General features: G+C 39.7%; 1 protein-coding gene across 2 annotated transcripts in view; it reads left to right on the plus strand.

Moving 5' to 3' along the window:
• The window catches only part of JADE3 (jade family PHD finger 3), a 151,339-nt gene extending 135,910 nt beyond the window's left edge, over nt 1-15,429 (plus strand). For both annotated transcript variants that reach the window (XM_082864236.1, XM_082864235.1), the window contains exons 9-11: nt 7,191-7,661; nt 9,175-9,292; nt 12,396-15,429. In XM_082864236.1, the coding sequence (XP_082720362.1) occupies nt 7,191-7,661; nt 9,175-9,292; nt 12,396-13,306 (1,500 nt within the window). In that variant the 3' untranslated portion in view covers nt 13,307-15,429. The remainder of the gene's footprint in view (nt 1-7,190; nt 7,662-9,174; nt 9,293-12,395) is intronic.
• The last annotated feature ends 6,605 nt before the right edge of the window (nt 15,430-22,034 follow it).

Here is a 22,034-nt window from a genome sequence, read left to right on the forward strand (position 1 = left end):
CGAGGACTACAAATTGACCCCTGAATTTAGCAATGTGGTTATTGGTAATCTGGATGAGCAGTTTAGGTGGAGTGATGATGGCAAAAGCTACATTGCCAAGGGTCAGGGCAAAGAAATGGAGTAGGAACAGTCCGGAAAAGTGAGGGAAAGAAGTCCGCTCTTTAAGATGGAAGAAATAACAAGTATGTACAGTCAGCCCTCTGTATCCGCAGGTTCTGCATCTGAAGATTCAACCAATTGCAGATTGAAAATATTTGGAAAAAAATTCCAGAAAGTTCCCAAAAGCAAAACTTGAATTTGCCTTGCACAGGGCAACTATTACATAGCATTTGCGTTGTATTAGGTTTTATAAATAATCTAGAGATGATTTAAAGTATGGGAGGATGCACGAAGGTTACATGCAAATACTATGCCATTTTATATAAGGGATTTGAGCATCTGTGGATTTTGGTATCCACAGGAAGTCTGGAGCCAATCCCCTGAGGATACTGAGAGACTACTGTATGTATACTTGTTAACATATAGAACATAACAGTATGCATGCAAAGAGAGTGACCCATGGAGAGGAAAAACTGCTGGAGCAAGGTTTTTCAGTAGGTGAGAGAGGGTGGGGTAAAGAGGGTGAGAGAGGGGCGGCTTCAGGTAAGAGCACAGGTTGTTCTTCCCAGGTAACAGGCTTGAAGGCAGAGTGTGTAGGTACAGTATTAGATAGGTGTGCTGCTGGGAATCTGCAGAGTGCTCTTTTTTTTTTTTTTTAAACAGATTCCTGGTGCCTCCTACTCTGCCATTTTCCCAGAATCCTTGCTCTTATTGTTTTGTTTTATTTTTTTAATTTTAAAAAAATTATTTATTTATTTTATTTTTTAAATTTTTGGCTGCATTGGGTCTTTGTTGCTGCGCGTGGGCTTTTCTCTAGTTGTGGTGAGCGAGGGCTACTCTTTGTTGCGGTGCATGGGCTTCTCATTGCGGTGGCTTCTCTTGTTGCGGGGCACAGGCTCTAGGCGTGTGGGCTCCAGTAATTGTGGCCCATGGGCTCAGTAGTTGTGGCTCATGGGCTCTAGAGCGCAGGCTCAGTAGTTGTGGCGCACAGGCTTAGTTGCTCCGTGGCATGTGAGATCTTCCTGGACCAGGGCTCGAGCCCACATACCCTGCATTGGCAGGTAGATTCTTAACCACTGTGCCACCAGGGAAGCCCTACTTATTTATTTATTTAGGCTGCTCCACGTCTTAGTTGCAGCACGTGGGATCTTCATTGCGGCATGTGGACTTCTTAGTTGTGGCATGCGGACTTCCTAATTGTGGCATGTGAACTCTTAGTTGTGGCATGCGGACTTCTTAGTTGCGGCATGTGAACTCGTAGTTGTGGCATGCATGCGAGATCCAGTTCTCCAACCAGAGATCAAACCCGGGCCCCCTGTATTGAGAGCGAGGAGTCTTACCCACTAGACCACCAGGAAGTCCCCAGAGTGCTCTTTTTGATTGTTGTAATTTCCTCAGTGAGATAGGAAACAGGATCATCAGCTGAGAGTGAGGATGTGGGTGAAGTCTTAAGGTGTGGGGAGAGAAGAGGTGTGAAATAGTTTTTTGGTTTCGGGAAGTACACTGTGAGTGCCAGGCTGCATTAAAGATCTTCCCCCCAAGTGAGGGGGAGTGAACTTCAGGTGACCTTGTGAAGTGTGGCTGTATTTTTCTCCACCTATGTTCTGCCTATACTAATTTACTGTTTTTGATCCCCATATAGGGAACAAGATTCTAAATTACTAATTGGTTTGAAATTAACTTAGTGGTGGTTTAAAAGGAAAAAAGGGTTTTGGTCTCTTTTTCCACAGGAAAACTAGGTGTGAACCGTGGAAAACAAAGCCCACTCTGTTAGTATAAGCAGAACATAGGTGGGGGTCAAGTTTTATTAGCATCTTTGTTTGTCAGAGGTTTATTTAAGGGTATTTGTGATTAGTAACACATCTCAGGTATTTTGCTTTATAAACTCTTTATGGAATTTTCTTAACTGTGAATTGTGTTCATTCTTCCTATCTCCCAGCAGTGGGGAATACCCACATCTCTCCTCTTCCTTCGATTTGGGAACATTCATTCGGCAAGGATAGAATCTAACACTGGTGGTTTTGGGGTCTAGACTAGCCAATATCTACAGCCTCCATATCTGGGAGCTAGAACCTTTCTCCTGAGGATGAAGGTTTCTAATAATCGTGGAACAGATCCTAAAGACTGGGTTCAAAACAGATGCCCCAGACAGCTCTGAATTTTGCTTAAACCCTGGACACAGTCCCTCTGCCACCTTTCCAGAATTCCTATAGGGTCCTTATATATCTTATGTTCAAGCCCCATTCAACCTAGATCCAGATGTCATAGGCCTTCCCTGAGAAAAAAGGAAGAACAGTGGTTAAAAATACAGCCTTTGGAGCCAGATTCCTGGGGTCCAAATCCTGGTTCCATCTCTTGTTTGTTATGTAATCTTGAGAAAGTTACCTGCCAAATCTGTTCCTCAGTTTCCACACCTATAAATGGAGATGATAAAATAGTACCTACTTAATAATGTGGTGAAGAGCTTAACACAGTGCCTAACAGATACTAAATACTCAGTAAATATTAGTGGTACTAGTATTTGTACTTGTTGTTATTGTTCATATTATTCCCTGGAGTCAGTCTGACTTTGTTGATGGAAAGCCCTAGCATTCATCCAGCCAAACTGAGTAGAATCATTAAACATTTGGTGCTGGAGTAGGTGCCCCTTTCGACAGTAGAGGAATGTGGTCATGTCTGGAGTTACATGCATGTTTAGTGAAGTCAGAATAAATTGGTGGACCACCATAAGTTTACTGTTAGGCTAATATGAGCTTGACTATGAGGGAAGTGAACTTTTTTAAAACAAATGAAAATCTTTGCCAAGTGGGGAAATGCAAGTACGTCTACTCAGTGACTATTAAAGGTGGTACTAGTAGAGATGGAAATTAAATGTTAAGATTAAAGGGCATCAAAAAAAATTAAGAGGGAAAGCACCTTAATATTTTTCTCATATATTCCAAATTTTATTTGTGAGTACAAATTGTTCCTATTCTAAGATATTTCTGGTCCTTGCCTTCAGGTGTTTATAGTCTATTAAGGGAGACCAGATATAAACATGAGAAAAGTTAAATAACACTGAAGTGACATCTCCCCTCAGACCTTGCAGACCCTTAGGGATGAGAGATCAGAAGGGCTGGTGGCCACCGTTGGTGCTAGAGTTTAAGTACATAATGGCTAAATAGGTTTTGTGGGCTGACTTTGAATCATTTATGACATGGTTTCAGTGACCAAGTTTTGAGAAAATTGCTCTGATATCACCCATTTGTCTGTTCACAGATTATTGGGGATTAAGGGCAACCAAATGGACACTGTCCTGCAGCAGGATAAGAACTGCTGAGGACACATGCACCAGGCCCTTGGTGTTCAACGCAGGTGTCATCTGCTTTTGAGGAGGACACACTATTTTGTTTTCGGGAGGGGTGACAAAATATTTCCTTAAAGAGGCAAGAAACAATTTAATTCCTAAATCAGTCTCTGGTGTTCTTTTTCAAAGACTTTTATTCCAACCATCCTATCTAATCCAGTTCTCATCCCACAGAAACTCCAACTCCCCTTACAAATGTGAACATATAAGGGTAGCATTTTCCCTCTAATGAAAGTATTTCAAAAACTCATTTCTCTTCTATAATTTCTGAAGAATAGGTAGAAAATTATTTCTTTTTCCCCCTTTAAAAGTAAATAAACCATAGTGAGATACTACTTCATACCCACTAGGGTGGTAATAATTTAAAAAAGCAGGCAATAACAATTATTGGCAAAAAGGTGTAGAAATTAGAACTCTTATGCATTGCTGGTGGGAATGTAAAATGCACAGCCACTGTGGAAAACAGTTTGGCAATTCTTCCAAAAGTTAGACATAGAGTTACTGTATGTCTTAGTAATTCCACTTCTAAGTATATACCTACAAGTTAGAGGTCCCCAAGACCACTCTCGGGTTCAATAATTCACTAGAAGGACTCACAGAACTCAAAAAACCGTTATACTCATGGTCATAGTTTATTACAGTGAAAGAATACAGATTAAAATCAGCAAAGGGAAGAGGCACATAGGGCAGGGTCCAGGAGAGACCAGGCATGGAGCTTCCAGTTTCCTCTCTAAGTGGAATCTTGTGGACAGTGCTTATTTCTTTCAGCATTGGTGTATGATAATATACACAGAGTACTGCCAACCAGCAAAGCCACCTAAGTCTTGGTGTAGAGATTTTATTAGGAGTTGGTCACATAGACGTGGCTGACCACCTGCATGGCTGGCCTTAGTCTCCAGTCCCTCCAGAGGTCAGGCTGATACCACATGGCTCAGAGCTTCCACCATAAATCACATTGTTAGCATAGACTATCTGACATGGCCCAAGGCCCCCAGGTAAATAAAGACACTCTTATCAGGCAGGACATTCCAAGCGTTTAGAGGTTACCTCTTAGGAGCTAGAGGCAGAGGGCCAAGCCTTTCTTTGTCAAGGTTAATCCTTTATTGCACATTACCAAAGAGAAATGAAAACATGTCTGCACAAAAACTTGTACACAAATATTCATAGCAGCATTATTTCATAATAGCTGAAAAGTAAAAATAGCCCAAATGTCCATCAGCTGAAGAATGGATAAACAAATATGGTATATCCAATGTAATGGAATATTATTTGGCCATATTTTAAAAAGAATGAAATTCTGATACGTGCTACAACATGGATGAACCTTGAAAACGTGCTAAGTGAACGAAGCCAGATATAAACTGTCACATATGATTCCACTTATGTGAAATGTCCAGAATAGGCATTTCTATAGAGACACAAAGTAGATTAGTGGTTGCTTGGGGCTGGGATGGGGAACAGGGAGTGGCAAATAGGCATGAGATTTCTTTTGGGGGGTGATAAAAATGTACTGGAATTATGTAGTAGTGATGGTTGCACAACTCTGTTAATATGCTAAAAACATTGAAATGTATACTTAAAATTGGTGAGTTTTGTGGTATGTAAATTATATCTGAATAAAGCTGTTCTTTTAAAATGGGCATAATAAAACCTCCCCTATCACCTTAAGTGATTACAGTAGAAATGAGATATATACAAAAGCATTTTGTTTAACAGAATGTGCCAAATATATGTTTTTGGAAAAAAAATTAAAAGTTATTTGGTTAGCGTTTCTCCTTTACCACCAAGGTATATGGACTTCTAGCTATAAATATCATAGAATGACCTTTTTTTGAAACTAGATGGATTTTATTCTTATTCGTGTATTGTCTTTTTATTTGGAGTAATTTATATTTATGTCTCTACATTCTATAAATTTGACCTGAGAGAGGTGATCTGTTTTTAGCTTCCCATTAGTAGTAGTTTTATGTCACACACTCATCTCCTTGAATAGAAAACAATCCTTTTGCTTTCTCTTCCCATATTTTTGTCAGTTATTAGACAGCAGAAGAGCACTATGCCCAACACTTTTAATCTTTTGCTAAAGAGTGCCTTTTGCTACTTGTGTTTTAAATGACCAGCTAGTTTCTTATTCAAGGGATAACCAAAGGTACCCAGATAAAAGTACAGTTTGGGGCTCTCATCATCCTCATTTTCATGAGGCTTTTCAAATACATAGAATTTTTAAGAATACAAACTTCGATGTAATGTAACAGACTCTTCCAGTTGCTCTAAGTTGGGGTGGGCTGTTTTAGGAATACAGTAAGTGGCTAGAGTACCACTTAACTGAAAAGTGGAAGGAGTTGAGGGCAGGGAGCAGTGTAGGTAGAATATCAGGTACTTTACAGGAAGTACAAGCAATAATACATGTGAGGTTGGATAAGATGATCTTTGAATTGTTTTCCATCCCTGGAATTCTTTATCCTGTGCAATTAGATTAAATGGAATCTGCCCCCATTAAAGCTTTGATGGTTGCCAGCATTCTCTTAAGTGTTGAATTTCTCAATCTATAAAGAGACCTATCAGGTTTTGCATTTTTTTAGTCTTTATTCATATACAAGGTCATCCTCTATGTTTAGTTATCAAAAACCCAACATATTGAGAAGTCTGCCCTTCAGATGCAAGCTTCCAAAAGATTTGAGACTTGGCTTTAACCATGGGAATTCCCACTATATCTTTTGAAACAAACCCTCCATTGCTTTCCCTCCTTCCTTTGCATAAAAATATAAACACACACATGCATTTTAAATCTTTGGAAGGAAAACTGTAACATAACCATAACAAATGGTAATTGAGACTAACTGAAGCACAAGAGTCCAGCAATCATGGGCCAGGTTCTCTCTGCCTCCCTGTGAGTCCTCAGTGCATGCCACATAGTGATACTTAACAAATGTGTTGCATCTATGAATGGCAGAATATTATAAACTTAATTCCAGATTGTCTGTAACCATACTGTCCAACAGAACTTTCTATGATGTGATGGAAATCTGTGCTGTCCAGTATGGTTGAAATGTGGCTAGTGTGACTGAGGAATTGAATTTTTAATTGTATGTAATTTTAATTTTAATAGCTGCTTGTGGTCAGTTGGCTACTCTGGCTACCATGTTGGACAGCACATCTCTATAAGACCAATTTCAAGAAGTTAGGTTACTTAGATATTAGAGTTCCTGTGGCCTTTTTTAGAACCAATAGCTGCTCTGGCAATAATATTGATTTTGTTTTTCTTTCGATTGTTCAGAAGCATTTCTTGAGTACTTCCTTGTTCAATAGTTGATGGTAATGCAAAGATGAATGACACAGCTTCTGTCATTAAGAGCCATGGCCAGGGATTTTACATTTATTATGCTATAGGTACAGTGTGAAAAGGACCATTGTAGAAGCATATAATAAAGTGATATTGGGGTCACAGAAAAAGTACAGCATGACTTTACAGGGGCCAAAGAAGAATTCTCGGAAAAACTTAATGCTTGAGCTAAAATTTAAAGGAGAGTTTGAAAAAAACATTTTTTTGCCTCTGTTTTTACTGTTTTCTATAAGAGCAGATTTCCTGGGTTACTTGTAAAGTGTCCATCATGGTCAGTTTAAGACCAACTTTCTCCCTGTCTTTTCTTTGCTTCCTGTGAGCTCTCAGTTTAGGCCCAGGCGTTTAGGGCTTCCCCTTTCCCCCCACAGCCCTGCTGCCTTAACACATCTTTTCTTCCCACAGTGCTCAGTGAAAAGCTGCATCACTGCCTTCCACGTCACCTGTGCCTTCGAGCACAGCCTAGAAATGAAGACCATCCTAGATGACGGGGATGAAGTAAAGTTCAAGTCATACTGCCTCAAGCACAGCCAAAACAGGCAGAAGCTCGGGGAGGCCGAGTACCCTCTACACAGGGCTTCAGAGCAGGGCCAGACCAAAAGCGAGAAGACCAGCGTGCGGGCACAGAAGCTCCGGGAGCTGGAGGAGGAGTTCTATTCCCTGGTCCGTGTGGAAGATGTGGCCGCAGAGCTGGGGCTGCCCACGCTAGCTGTGGACTTTATCTATAACTACTGGAAACTAAAGCGGAAAAGTAACTTCAATAAGCCATTATTTCCTCCCAAAGAGGATGAAGAAAATGGTCTGGTGCAGCCAAAAGAGGAGAGTATTCACACTCGCATGAGAATGTTTATGCACCTACGGCAAGACCTAGAGAGGGTAAGGTGACCAACTGTGACTAGTGTGTAGATCTTGGTCTGCATAGAAATGGAGGCCCCACTTCCAGTTTTTAAAAGAACACAGCTCATTTACATTTATAGTGTAAGCTTCTGTGTCCTTGCTTATCTTCTGATTTCATCGTGGCGCCAAACATTGGGCTTAGTTAAAATTCTGGTAGACACATCAGAGAATGGAAGCTTCCTCACTTAGATGCTCTATGAACCTTAAGTTTGAAATAAATTTTCATTTGGTTTACTTTTTATTCACTGTTGAACCTAAATTGGCTCAGCTATATTTTACTGACACACTTATGAGACTACAGGCTGAAGAAAGAATGAATTTTATTTAGGAAGGCACCAGATCAGAGTTTCTTAAACCCGGCACTGTTGACATTTGGGGCTGGATAGTTCTTTGTTGTAGGGGACTGTCCTTTGTTGTGGGGAACACTGTAAGATGTTTAGCAGCATCCCTGGCTCTACTCACTGGATGCTAGTAGCAAACCGCCACATGCCCAGTTGTGAGAACCAAAAATGTTCCCAAATTACCAAATGCCCTCTGGGGGTCAAAATTGCCCCTGGTTGAGAGCCTCTGTGCCAGATAATTCAATTTAGCTATATATGTACATATATATATGTATATATATATATATAAAAAATCAGGTATCTACTAAATTAGGTACTGTAGGGGTTCAAAGATAAGTTAGGCCCTGTGTTTACCCTAGAGAATCTTATAATCAAGTATAATTATAGAGGTGGCTTGTTTTTTTCTCTGCTACCAGAATTTGGAGGGGAACTAATAGATTTGGTTCACTTTTTAAAATTTAACTCACATATATAGCACTTACTATGTGGCACCACTGTTCTAAGCATTTTATAAATATTAACTCATATAATCCTAACATGCCTATGAAGAAGGTACAATTATTATCCCTATTTACAGATGAATAAACTGGGGCAACAGAAAGGTTGAGTAATTTGTCCAGATGAAGGAGCATGAGAGGGTGAGGGTTTCACCCTTGTGGCTGTGGAGACTTGGCTGAGCTGAAAGTGTGAGCAAAAACGCCACTTCCAGTCTTCCCAGCAGACCTTTATCCTGCTGATCCAGCACTCATTAGAAAACTTTACTGGATCCAGCATTGCCACCATTTACTCAGGGATCTAAAGGGAAAGCTAAAATGTTAAGTCATCATTCAGTTTTCCCAGCCTGGCTATGCAGATAAATATCAACCCCATGATACCACAGGGAGAGTAGACTTCAGAAGGTGGCTTTGGAGCATTTTGCTTGTGCTACTGATTGATACAGAAACCATGATCCCACGACTGACCATGCTATGTGACTTCCTGTGGAGTGGCTCTCGTTATACAGCTTTTAGGGTCTGTCTTCTCTCCTCACCTGCCCACCACCCCCCAACCCCACCTGACTTTAGTTGTCTTAATTTTAGCTAAACAATTTCAAATGTCAGGTTTGTGTAACATGACAAAAATCTCTTATTTGCTGGGGGTTGGGCTTTCAGGTCCGAAACCTGTGCTACATGATAACCAGGCGAGAGAAGCTGAAACTGTCACAAACCAAAATACAGGAACAGATCTTCAGTTTGCAAGTCCAGCTTGCTAACCAGGAAATTGCTGCAGGTAACCTGTATAAATTTTATATCAATTGTTTAACTTAAAAATCTTTTAAATTCATTTCTTCTAGTCCAGCCCTGATATAACATGGCCCATTTCACTGTTGACTCATGAGGCAAGAAATCCCGGGGTGGGGTTCATGGAGTGGCAGGCCTAGGATAGATAACCTAGGTCCCAGACAGATATTTGAGGCTATTAGTTGGAGCCGTGAAATTATTCTAAACTCATTGGATTCATTTAGAAGTCAGTAGGATAGGATCTAATCCTAGTTTCCAGAAAACATTTAATTCCAGGGTTACTTAACTTAATCTGTCTGTTATAACAGATCCTTAACCAGAAGTTAGGAGATCTGGGCTCTTGTCTCTTCATTTATTCACTGATATTTTTTGAGCACCTCCTATGGACTAAGAGCTGAGCTATAAGACAGAGCAGTCAGCATGACAGAATTCCTTCAGAGAATTCTGCCCACTTGCTGAGAGAAACAAGTGAGCATAATTACAGTGCTCTAAGCATGGGAGCTTGGCTGGAATAATGACAGTCGTATTCAGAGACATTTGTAACCTCCCTGTGCCTCATTTAACACAGAGGTCAGTGGCAGAGCCTGGCTGCCACTGGGCAGGGGTCACTGGGCAGGGTGTGCAGAAGCCAGCTTCTGCCAAGGGCCAGCTATAGAGCAAGAGAGGCACCCAGAAATAAGGTGTCAGGTAGGTATCAAAGGCTCGTGGTCAGTTGTGAGTATCACAGGTCACAGCAAAATGGTGTAGCAGGAGACAGCAGGGCTGCTCAGCCACAAGAGCACCATGATGGACAAGACAAGAAGAACCAAAGGACAGCAGGAAGAGCCTCCATGGTGCCAAGGAAATTGGCCCCTAGACCATGTGGCTTCTGATTAGTGGGACCCAGCCCCATAACTGCTTGTGGCAGCAACAGGTGGCAGGCCCTGGTAGAGATGGGAGCTATGAGTGTTCAGTATGGACCCTTAGGGAACAAATGCTGCCTGCTGGGATTTTTTTTTACTTTCTGAGAAATAATAGTTCATTATTAGTGTACAGAAATGCAACAGATTTGTGTATATTAATCTTGTATCCTGCAGCTTTGCTGGATTTTTTAATTCTAATAGTTTTTGGGTGAAGACTTTAGGGTTTTCTATATAAAGAATTATGTCATCTGCAAATAGTGACAGTTTTCTCTTCCATTCTAATTTGGATGCTTTTTATTTCTTTTTCTTGTCTGATTGCTGTGGCTAGGACTTCCAGTACTATGATAAATAGAAGTGGTGAGATTGGGCATCCTTGTCTTGTTCCTGAAATTAGAGGAAAGGCTTTCAGCTTTTCACCATTGAGTATGATGTTGGCTGTGGGTTTAGCGTAAATGGTCTTCATGATGTTGAGCTATGTTCCCTTTGTACCAACTTTGATGAGAGTTTTTATCATGAATGGATGTTGAATTTTGTCAAATGCTTTTTCTGCATCTATTGAGATGATCATGTGCTTTCTATCCTTCCTTTTGTTAATATGATGGATCACATTGATTGATTTGCAAATGTTGAGCCATCCTTATGTCCCTGGAATAAATGCAACTTTATCATGGTGTATGATCCTTTTTATATGTGGTTGGATTCAGTTTGCTAATATTTTGTTGAGAATTTTTGCATCTGTATTCATCAAAGGTATTGGCATGTAATTTTCTTTTTCTGTAGTGTCTTTGGTTTTGGTATCAGGGTAGTGGTGGCCTCACAGAATGAATTTGGGAATGTTCCATCCTCTTCGATTATTTGGACTAGTTTGAGAAAGATAGATCTCAGTTCTTCTTTATATGTTTGGTAGAATTCCCCTGTGAAGCCGTCTGGTCCAAGACTTTTGTTTGCTGGGAGTTTGTTTAAATTATAAATTCAATTTCACTACTAGTGATCAGTCTGTTCAAATTGTCTGTTTCTTCTCAATTCAATCTTGGCAGGTTGTGTGTTTCTTGAAATTTGTCCATTTCTTCTAGGTTGTCCAATTTGTTGGCATGTAACCATTCATAGTATTCTCTTATGATTTTTTTGTATCTCTGTAGTATCTGTTGTTATTTCTTCTCTTTCCTTTCCTATTTTGTTTATTTGGGTCCTTTCTCTTTTCTTCTTGGTGAGCCTGGCTAAAGGTTTATTAATTTTATCTTTTCAAAAAAACATCTCTTGGTTTCATTGATCTTTTCTATTGGGTTTTTTAAATCTCTATTTTATTTATTTCTTCTCTGATCTTTATTTCCTTCCTTCTGCTGACTTTGGGCTTTGTTTGTTCTTTTTCTAATACCTTCATGTGGTAGGTTAGGTTGTTTACTTGAGATTTTTTCTTGTTTCTTGAGGAAGGCCTGTATCACTCTAAACTTCCCTCTTAGAGCTGCTTTTGTTGCATCCCATGGATTTCGGAAAGTTGTGTTTGCATTTTCATTTGTCTCAAGGTATTTTCTGATCTCTTTGATTTCATCATTGACCCATTGGTTTTTTTAGTAGCATGTTGTTTAGTCTCTACGTGTTTATTTTCACTTTTTTCTTTCTATAATTGATTTCTCATTTCATACCATGTGGTTGGAAAAAATGTTTGATATAATTTCTCTCCTCTTAAATTTGTTAAGACTTGTTTTGTGGCTTAGCATGTGATCTATCCTGGAGAACATCCCACGTGCACTTGAAAAGAATGTGTATTCTGCTGGTTTTGGATGTAATACCCTATAGATATCTATTAAGTCCAACTGGTCTATTGTGTCATTTAAGACCACTGTTGCCTATTGACTTTCTACCTGGGTGATCTGTCCATTAATGTAAGTAGGGTTAAAGTCTCCTACTATTATTGTATTATTGTCAGTTTGTCTCTTTATATCTTTTAGTATTTGCTTTATATAGTTAGTTGCTCCTGTATTGGGTACATATGTGTTAATGAATGTAATACTCTCCTCTTGTATTGCTCCCTTTATCATTATATAACGCCCTTCTTTGTCTTTGTTATAGCCTTTGTTTTAAAGTATGCTTTGTCTGATTAGGAGTATTGCTGCCCCCACTTTCTTGTTATGTCCATTTGCATGAAAATGTACTCTGTCATTTAAAATGAATCTTTCTTTTTCATCTTAGGACTTCCTTTGACAAATGCACTAGAAAATTCATTGTTTTACCCACCACCAAGAATTACCTTAAAGTTAAAAATGCCCAAATCAGCCCCAGAAGACTGCAGAAACAGCTCCACAGAGCCTGATCATGGACCTATCTCTCCTGACGGCAGCTCCCCTGTTTGCAATATGAGGAGCATGCAGGTGGCTCAGGAATCACTAGAAATGAGAATGAAGTCATACCCAAGGTATCCACTAGAGAGCAAGAATAACTGTTTGCCGGCCAGTCTCAGCCATGCTAGGAGTGAAGCAAAGGATCCCAGTCCTGCTTGGATAACTCCATCTCCAGAGTTCTATCATGGGCAGTCTCTGGGAAAGCCTCTGGTCCTTCAGGCTGCCCTGCATGGACAGTCTTCCATTGGGAATGGGAAAAGTCAGCCTAACTCCAAGTTTGCCAAATCCAATGGCCTGGAGGGCAGCTGGTCTGGGGATGCCACCCAAAAAGACAGCTCAAGTGAGATGTTCTGTGACCAGGAGCCCATGCTCAGCTCCCACTTGGGCAGTCAGGGCAGCTTTAGAAAATCTACCATGGAACACTTCAGCAGGTCCTTTAAGGAGGCCACCAACAGGTGGGTGAGGACCACAGAGGACCTCCCGTGCTATGTGAAGCCAACCAAGAATACTAACCCCAAGGAGCAGCTCTGGGGCAGGCAGTTTGTCAGGCGGTCTGCAGGGAGAGCTCCATATCAGGAAAATGACGGGTATTGCCCAGATTTGGAGCTGAGTGATTCAGAAGCAGAAAGTGAGGGGAATAAAGAGAAAGTTAGGGTAAAGAGAGATAGCTCAGACAGGGAAAATCCTCCCCATGACTCCAGACGGGATTGCCATGGTAAAAGCAAGACATATCCCCTTTCCCACAGTTCAATGCATAGGTGATTAGAAATTCCGAGAAAAACTCCATCTTTGCCTTTGCCTCATATATTGGGGAAAACCCATACACCAAAAGGATTCTAGTATATGTTAGGAGGAATTGTAGTGAAAAGGATAAAAATTTTCCACAGTAAATTGGCTTGCAGTTTTTGAACCAGTTTCAAGTCCAATTTTCACGAGCACATCATAGAAATTACATATTGTCCAAAAGCTTAGGGGTTTGTTTTGTTTTGTTTTTTTGCCAGAGGCTAGTGAGAACAGCTGGGACCAGAGTATTTGCTCAGTAAATACTTTGGGGCAGCTTTCCAATTATATTAACACATATGTATTAAGAGTCCTTGCATTGTCCTTGATTTGCAGGAGATCATGATTATCAGACACTAAAACTACTTATCTTTTGAAGCTACAGCATGTGACTTCCAGAGCTCCTGTCTGTAAGAAGTTTCCACTGGTACCTGGAAACCCTCTTCAGGGAGGGACCAGGGACCAATAATATCTCAGATACTGTCAAACTCACTACTCTCTTCCTTTGCTCTGAACAAGGTTGAGTTCCTTTCACAGTATCTTAACTTACCAAGTCAATACACCTAATGCTTATAAGTGTCCAGTGCCTGTTCCTAGACTTGCTTGTTGGGGACGCACTTGTAACTATTTCACCCAGCTAACAAGCGTAAAAGGCTAACTTGTGGATAGTGTTTACAAAAGTACTACTTCCAAGGAAAATGCTCTGATCCTCTCAGTTTAGGCATTTGTGAAGGATCCCAGAGCCTTTCCCAAAGTGAGAACATTTCTGGAGGGTTTGTATCAGGTCAGGGTTTTTGTGTTATTGTTTTCAAATAAGTTTGACTTAAATAAGTTTGGCTGACAGTTTTTGTATACCTGCTTTAATGTTTATAAAATTTTTATTGAGGTATAATTAAGATATAGTAAAATGCAGAGAGGTTAAGTATTCTTACCTGCTTTAATTTTGAAACAGATTTTTATTGTCAAACAGAATTTGAAAGCATGTGTTTAACACATGGATATAATTTAGCTTTGTACCAACTTTGAATCCAAGGCAATTTCCCAAACAAAAGGGCTGGAGCTGTTTTTCAGAAGTTACTCATACTCTGTTCCCAAACTATCAGCCTTTATTAATTTCTGGGAGGAAGAGAATAATTACATTAGTGGGAGATAAAACATACCTGCTTCGTGTTTAAAGAAGAGGAAAATGTTACAGTTTTTAAAGTGTGAAGCCAACTATAATTCTCTGCTCTCTATTCTTCTTAGCCTTAAATTAATATTCTCTTTCTTCTAGTTTGGGAACATGTAGTGAGACTTTTCAGACAAAAGAGGCCATTTTAGATATTTTAAGTTGCTTCCTGGTGAAACAGCCCAGCTGCAGTAAAGGCAGGGGCCCCTCTTCTCTCCGTCAATATGGGAAGCTCAGCAGTTTTCCTCTCCCCCGCTTTTGTTCCTGTAGCCTGTAGCTTTGTTAATGAGTTCCTGTGCTTTTATTTCTTCCTCCTTTTCTGAAAACTTCTGTATTTTGCCTCTCCTTTGGCTACACCTTCAAAATGTTTCTTTTGTGCCTGTGTACATGTGTGAACATGCCATAGCATGTGTAATAGGTGTCCTATTCTTTGTTTGAATGGAAAAAGCTATGGATTATCCAAATGAGGAACAGTAGTTCTCCTATTTATGCACTAGGTTTCTGTGCTTTTTCTTTGCATTCTCCTGGGTTCGATATTAATTTGATACCTTCATGGTAATAAAATTGTAGTGGAGCTATGTTATAAACTCCTGTTAGAGGCCAGTGCAGTAGCCTATATCCTTTCATGCCTTTCAATTCTGAGTGAGGAAGAAAAGCAAACATTGAAAAAGTGCTTCAGCCAAATTCCATATGTAATGCCATTGGGAGAGTATTGACTAAAATAATTTCAGTCAGGGAAATATAGTTGTAATATTTTTACAGGATTTTCCTAGGTAAATGAAGGAGCCTTCAGTTGTGTACATTTCAATTGCCCCCAAATGTATTTGCTACATTTTGCTGTTGTTTGAAGTATTACCTCTTAATCTTCTTTGTTAAATTTTTTTTCGTTTTGTCTTATATAGTCCAGTTTTCAAAGATAAACTTGGTCTTTTTTCAAATGTCACCTTTTTACTGATACTTTTTCATTAAATTATGAAAACTGTTAACTACTGTCGGTGTGGTAATTTTTTATTTTGGCATATGGGTTTTAGAAAAGCTTACATATGTTTCTTCTATATTTAAAAAAAATCTTATTAAGCACAACAGATGGTAAGGGGAAAGGAAGGAGGAATTGAATGTTTAGAAGCACAAATTCGTGATTCATGTCAATACCAGGAAACAAAGAGAACTCGGAAATTGGACTCTACCTGCAAATCATGATTTCATCAGGCCGATAAGACGGAACCTTAGGATCAACATAAATCACTAGGGGAATGGAGGCTGTCTAAAGTCACAAAGTTCAGAAGGCTTAGATCAGGCCTCACTTAAATGTACATTCTTTACAATATTCATTCTATTTTGGAGTCACGTGAGAATATTAAGATTATAGGGGTTATGTAGTGTCATGGAGGGATTTTTGAAGGCATTTATAAACATTTTCATTATGTTTGAGAAATTTGCTGAAGGTCATTGGGTAAATCATTAGTGAAGATAGTTAAAAGATAAGGTTGTTTCTCTCCCCCATCTTCTCTTCCCCCTCCTTCTCCCCTTCTTCCCCTGCATTCTCCCTCCACCACCACCTCCTCTCTCTCCTTCATAGATAACTGTTTTGATTCAGTAAATTTCTAGGTAAAATGTTGGAGTACTAAAACTACAAATACCACTCTGTTATAGCCAACAAAAGCTTTGGGTGTATTCTAATGTCTGTATCTCTAATAAGAGGTGAACCTTTGTTTTCATGTTGAGGAAACTTTTAAATTCATAGAGTAAACTAGAGGATGCACAGTCCCAGGGCTTTTTCCCTCCAGGACTTTACAATCCTCAGCATGTTTGCTGACCCTTAAGAATGGAGGAAAAATACATGATAGGATTAAAACCTTATTCACCACTGAATAACCTTCATGGGATATTTTCAAAAAATGTATCTTATTTATAACACATGTTTATTAGATTTTCACAACCTTAATTCACCTATTTTCAAGTTTTATGGAAAGCAGCAATTACATATTGATTTTTAAAAATAACTTTAAGTTAATAAACAAAGGCCTACCCTGAGGCTGTCTCTCCTACACATATGGAGCTCTGTAATACTCAGTTCATCATTGTTGAAGGAGCCTTCTGTGAATTCAGTTAATTTTACTTCATGGATTGGAACAGATTGCATGACCTGAAACCATGAGGATAGTTGTCTTTGAAATGAGCTGAGATGATGGGGGTGGTCACACCCCAGATTGGTGCTTCCTGCCCTGTCCGGTCACTGATGAGTTCTTTGACCTGATGCTCCCTAAATATATTAATCATCTTGACAAACTCTCAGAGCATCCATCATTTCTCATCTTGTTAAAGTGGGTTTGGGTGTGAGCGTTCCAACCTCACAGCCTGGATACCCCAAGCATTAATTTCTCTTCCCCTGACTACTCCTCCCACCCCACCTTCTTAGTTTCCTTTATTTTTACCGATTGTCAGGTTATAAACAAACTAGAAAGATGGAATTGGGCTGATTAAGCTGTACTTACTACAGCAAGTTTCTGCTCAGCTTCTCCCTGAAGAAAACAACCTGAGAGGGGGTTTACTCATGAGTTCTGTACTGCTCCATTCTTGCCATCCTGAACAGAAGATTGGACTAGTCATCTGACACAAAGGCAAACAGTTTAGAAGCTCACATCCAAAGAGCAAGATAATTCACATAAATCTAGACTGGACAGGCCTCGCGATGGAGCTAGGACCTGGTGAACTTGCCTTCTCCATAGCTAGTCTAACCTGTAACTGAGTGTAGTTGGCTAAATAATGGCCCCCCAAAGATGTCCACATTCTAATCCCTGGAACCTGTGAATATGTTACATTGCATGATAAAAAGGACTTTGCAGATGTGATTAAGGTTAAGGACCTGAGATATGGAAATTATCCTTGGTTATCCAGGTGAGCCCAACCAGTATAATCACAAGGGTACTTTTAAGAGGGAGGCAGGGGGATCAGCGTCAGTAGCAGTAGGAGTTGTGATAGTGGAAGCAACAGGTTGGAGTGATGCTAAGAAGGGCCGTGAGCCAAGGAATGCAGGTGACCTCTAAAAACTGAAAAAGGCAAAGAAATGAATTCTCCCCTAAAGTCTCCAGAAGGAACCCATCCCTGTCTACACCATGACTTCTGACTTCCAGAACTATAAGAGAACAAATTTGTGGTGTTTTAAGCCACTAAATTTGTGGTAATTTGTTATAGCAGAAATAGGAAGCCAATACACTAGGCATAGAGCAAGTGTTCCTTATCCTTTCAGGGGCACATTCCTCCTTCCTAAAGGGCCCATCTGGGCTGCAGCTGACCACTCTAGGTTGGTCCTGTGCTTTCTATCTTAGTTGAAACACTTTCTGGAAATGGAAAAATATCGTGTTTTTTTCAATCAATAAAATCCTTCCCTATACAAATTAGTTTTCTATTTCCTCCCTCCCACCCACTTTTTCCAAGATACCCTTTGGTACGTTTCAGGTAGCCTTGGGTAATCTTCCATGGCTTGCTTGATCCAGTGTGCCTGGATCTGGCACTGCCTAAGGACTTGCCATAGGTTTGGATGTCCCTGTTGTCTGAAAAACTGTCCTCGGGAAGTGGAAATAATTCACTGAGTGTAACTCTGGGGAGCGGGGGGAGAGGTGATAGAAGGTAGGTGGGGCTCATTATGAGGAATGATGCTCTAATTATCAGAGCCTCCTACAAGGAAATGGGTAGCTTGGAGAGTTAGAGAGTTCTTGAAGATCCCAGGGACCTGAACAGAGCTTGGGGATTAAAGAATGCAACTCTATGCTGCCTATAAGAAACACACTTTTAAGTATAAAGACACAAATAAGTTAAAAGTAAGAGGATGGAAAAAGATACCGTGTTCACACTAACCAAAAGAAAGCTGGAGTGGCTATATTAGTATCACATGAGGGCAAATTCATCAAGAGGACATAAAAACCCTAAATGTTTATGCATCTAATAACATAACTTCAAAATACACTAAGGAAAAACTAGTAGAACTTCAAGGAGAAACAGACAAACCTGCAATTACAGTTTATGTCTAATTAGTAGCACAAGTACATAGAAAATCAGGATATAGAAGATTTGAACAAAACTATCAACCACCTAGATTTAATTGACATCTACCACTCCACCCCAAGGCAGCAAAATATACATCTTTTTCAAATGCACATGGAACATTAACCAAGTTAGACCATATTCTGGGCCATTAAACAAGTCTTAATAAATTTAAAAGGATTCAAAAACAAAGAACATTCCCTGACCACAATGGAATAAAATTAGAAATCAATAACAGAAACATCTCTGGAAAATGTGATTACTGGAAACTAAACACACCTCTAAATAACACATGAGTCCAAGAAGAACTGAAAAAGGAAATAGAAAGTATTTTGAACTGAATGAAAAAGAAAAAATACAATTTGTGGGATGGTGCTAAAGCAGTGCCTTGGGGAAATTCTATAGCACCAAATGCTTATATTAGAAAAGAAGGGTCTCAAATCGGTGGCCTCACCTTCCACCTTAAGAAATTCTAAAAAGAAAAGGAAATGAAATCCAAAGTAGAAGAAAGGAAATAATAAAGATCAGAGCTGAAGTCAGTGAACTAGGAAGGAAAATCAGTAGAGAAAATCATTGAAACCAAGAGCTGGATCTTTGAGAAGTGATAAACCTCTAGTGAAACTGATCAGGAAAAAAAAAGGCAAATTATCAACATTAGAAATGAGAGAAATGACGTTGCTACAGATTCTACAGATATTAAAAGACTAATAAAGGAATATTATGAACAACCTTATGCCAGTAAACTCAAACAGCAAAGACAAAATGGATACATTCCCTCAAAGATACAAACTACTAAAGCACATTCAAAAATAAATAGATAACCTGAAAAGCCCTTTATTATTAAGTAAATTGAATTTGCAGTTAAAAACTTTCTTATGAGGAAAACTCCAGGCCCAAAGGATCTTGCTGGTAAATTCTAACAAACATTTAAGGAGCAAATAATATCAATCCTACACAACTCTTCCCAAAAAATTGAACGGGAGAGAATAGTTCTCACCTCATTCTATGAGGCCAGCATTAACCTAATATAAAAACCAGACACAGACATAAGAAAACTACAGATCGGGAGTTCCCTGGTGGTCCAGTAGTTAGGACTCGGCACTCTCACTGCCGTGGCCCCGGGTTCAATCCCTGGTCAGGGATCTAAGATCCCACAAGCAGTGTTGGCAGCACGGCACCCCCCAAAAAAAAATACAGGTCAATATCCTTTATTTAAAGCAAATGCAGGCTTCCCTGGTGGCACAGTGGTTAATAATCCTCCTGCCAATGTAGGAGACACGGGTTCAAGCCCTGGTCCTGGAAGATCCCACAGGCCGCGGAGCAACTAAGCCCGTGCACCACAACTACTGAGCCTGCACTCTAGAGCCTGCGAGCCACAACTACTGAAGCCCCTGCACCTAGAGCCCATGCTCCGCTACAAGAGAAGCCACCACAATGAGAAGCCCGTGCACCACAACAAAGAGTAGCTCCTGCTCGCCGCAACTAGAGAAAGCCACAGAGCAACAAAGACCCAATGCAGCCAAAAATAAATAAATTTATAAAAATAAATAAAGTAAATGCAAAAAAGTTCTTAAGGGGCTTCCCTGGTGGCGCAGTGGTTGAGAGTCCACCTGCCGATGCAGGGTACACGGGTTCGTGCCCTGGTCAGGGAAGATCCCACATGCCGCGGAGCGGCTAGGCCCGTGAGCCATGGCCGCTGAGCCTGCGTGTCCGGAGCCTGTGCTCCGCAACGGGAGAGGCTACAACAGTGAGAGGCCCACGTACTGCAAAAAAAAAAAAAAAAAAAGTTCTTAAAACTTTAGCGAATTGAACTCCAACAATATATGAAAAGGATAATACATCATGACTATCTTGGTCCACTTGGGCTGCTATAACAAAAAACTATAGGCTGGGTGGCTTAAACAACAGGAATTTATTTCTCACAGTCTGGAAGCTGGAAAGTTTATGATCAAGTTGCTGTCAGATCCATGTCTGGTGAGGGCCCACTTCCTGGCTTGTAGACAACTGCCTTCTCACTGTGTGCTCACATGGCCTTTCCTTGGTGCCTACTCTCATGGAGAGAGAGAGAAATCTTCCTCTTATAAGGGCACTAATCCCATCATGAGGTTCCCACCCTCCTGGCCTAATCTAAACCTAATTATCTCCCAAAGACCCCACCTCCAAATACCAAATCATTGTGGGCTAGGGCTTCAACATATGAATTTGGGGGCACACAAACATTTCAGTCTATAACAATGACCAAGTGAGATTTATTCCAGAAATGCAAGTTTGAGTGAACATTCAAAAAATAATCAGTGTAATTTGCTATATCTCAAAGATACATAAAAAGCATCTGACAAACTCCAATATTCACTCCTGATAATAATGCTTAGCAAATGAAGAATAGAAGGGAACTTTCTGAACCTGATAAAGGACATCTATGAAAAACCTACAGCTAACATCATACTTAATAGTGAAAGACAATGTTTTCCCCCTAAGATCAGGAATAAGACAAGAGTATCTGAACTCACTACTTCTCTTCAACACTATACTGGAATTTCTAGTCAGTGCAGTAAAGCAAGAAAAATAAATGAAAGGCATCCTTACTAGAAAAGAATAAATATTTGTTTATTTTCAGATGACATGATTATCTATGTAGAAAATCAGATGGAATCGACAAAAAAAGCTACCAGAATTAGTAAGGAAGTCTAGCAAGGCTGCAGGATAAAAGGTCAACTTACAAAAACCTATTATATTTATATACTAGTAAGGAACAATCAGAAGTTGACATTTTAAAAATAATACCATTTATGACAGCACCAAAAATGTGAAATTCTTATGTATAAATCTGACAAAAGATGTGAAAGACCTTTACAATGACATCCATAAAACATTACTGAGAAAAATAGGAGACCTAAATAAATGGAGAAAGACACCATGTTCATGGATCAGGAGGCTCAATATTATCAAGATTTCAATTATCCCCAAGTTGGTCTATAGATTCAATGCAATTCTAATCAAAATCACACCTGGGGTTTTTTTTTGGGGGGTGAATTAATAAACTGATTTTAAAATTCATATGAAAGTGCAAGGGACCTAGGATAGGCAAAACTGCTTAGAACAAAAAGAATGAAGTTAGAGGACTGACACTACCTGATTTCATGACTTATTATAAAGCTACAATAATCAAAACAATGTGGTATTGGGGTAAAGATAGACATATAGCTCAGTGGAACAGAATGAATTCAGAAGTAGACTCATATATGTGGGCAACTGATTTTCAACAAAGGTGCAGAGCAATTTAGTGAAAAGAGGAGTGTCTTCAACAATCCTCTTCCCAAAAAGCATGCTGGAAAAATTGGATACCCATATGTAAAAAGTAAAACATCTCCTATCAATACCTCACACCATATATAAAATTAATTTCAGAATGGGTCAAAGAACTAAATCTAAAACTATAAAACTTCTAGACAAAAACAAAGAAGAAAACCTTTAGGATCTTGGTTAGGTAAAAACTTC

This window comes from Leucopleurus acutus (genome assembly GCF_964270905.1).
Source record: "Leucopleurus acutus genome assembly, chromosome: X".
Taxonomy (NCBI): Eukaryota; Metazoa; Chordata; class Mammalia; order Artiodactyla; family Delphinidae; genus Leucopleurus; species Leucopleurus acutus.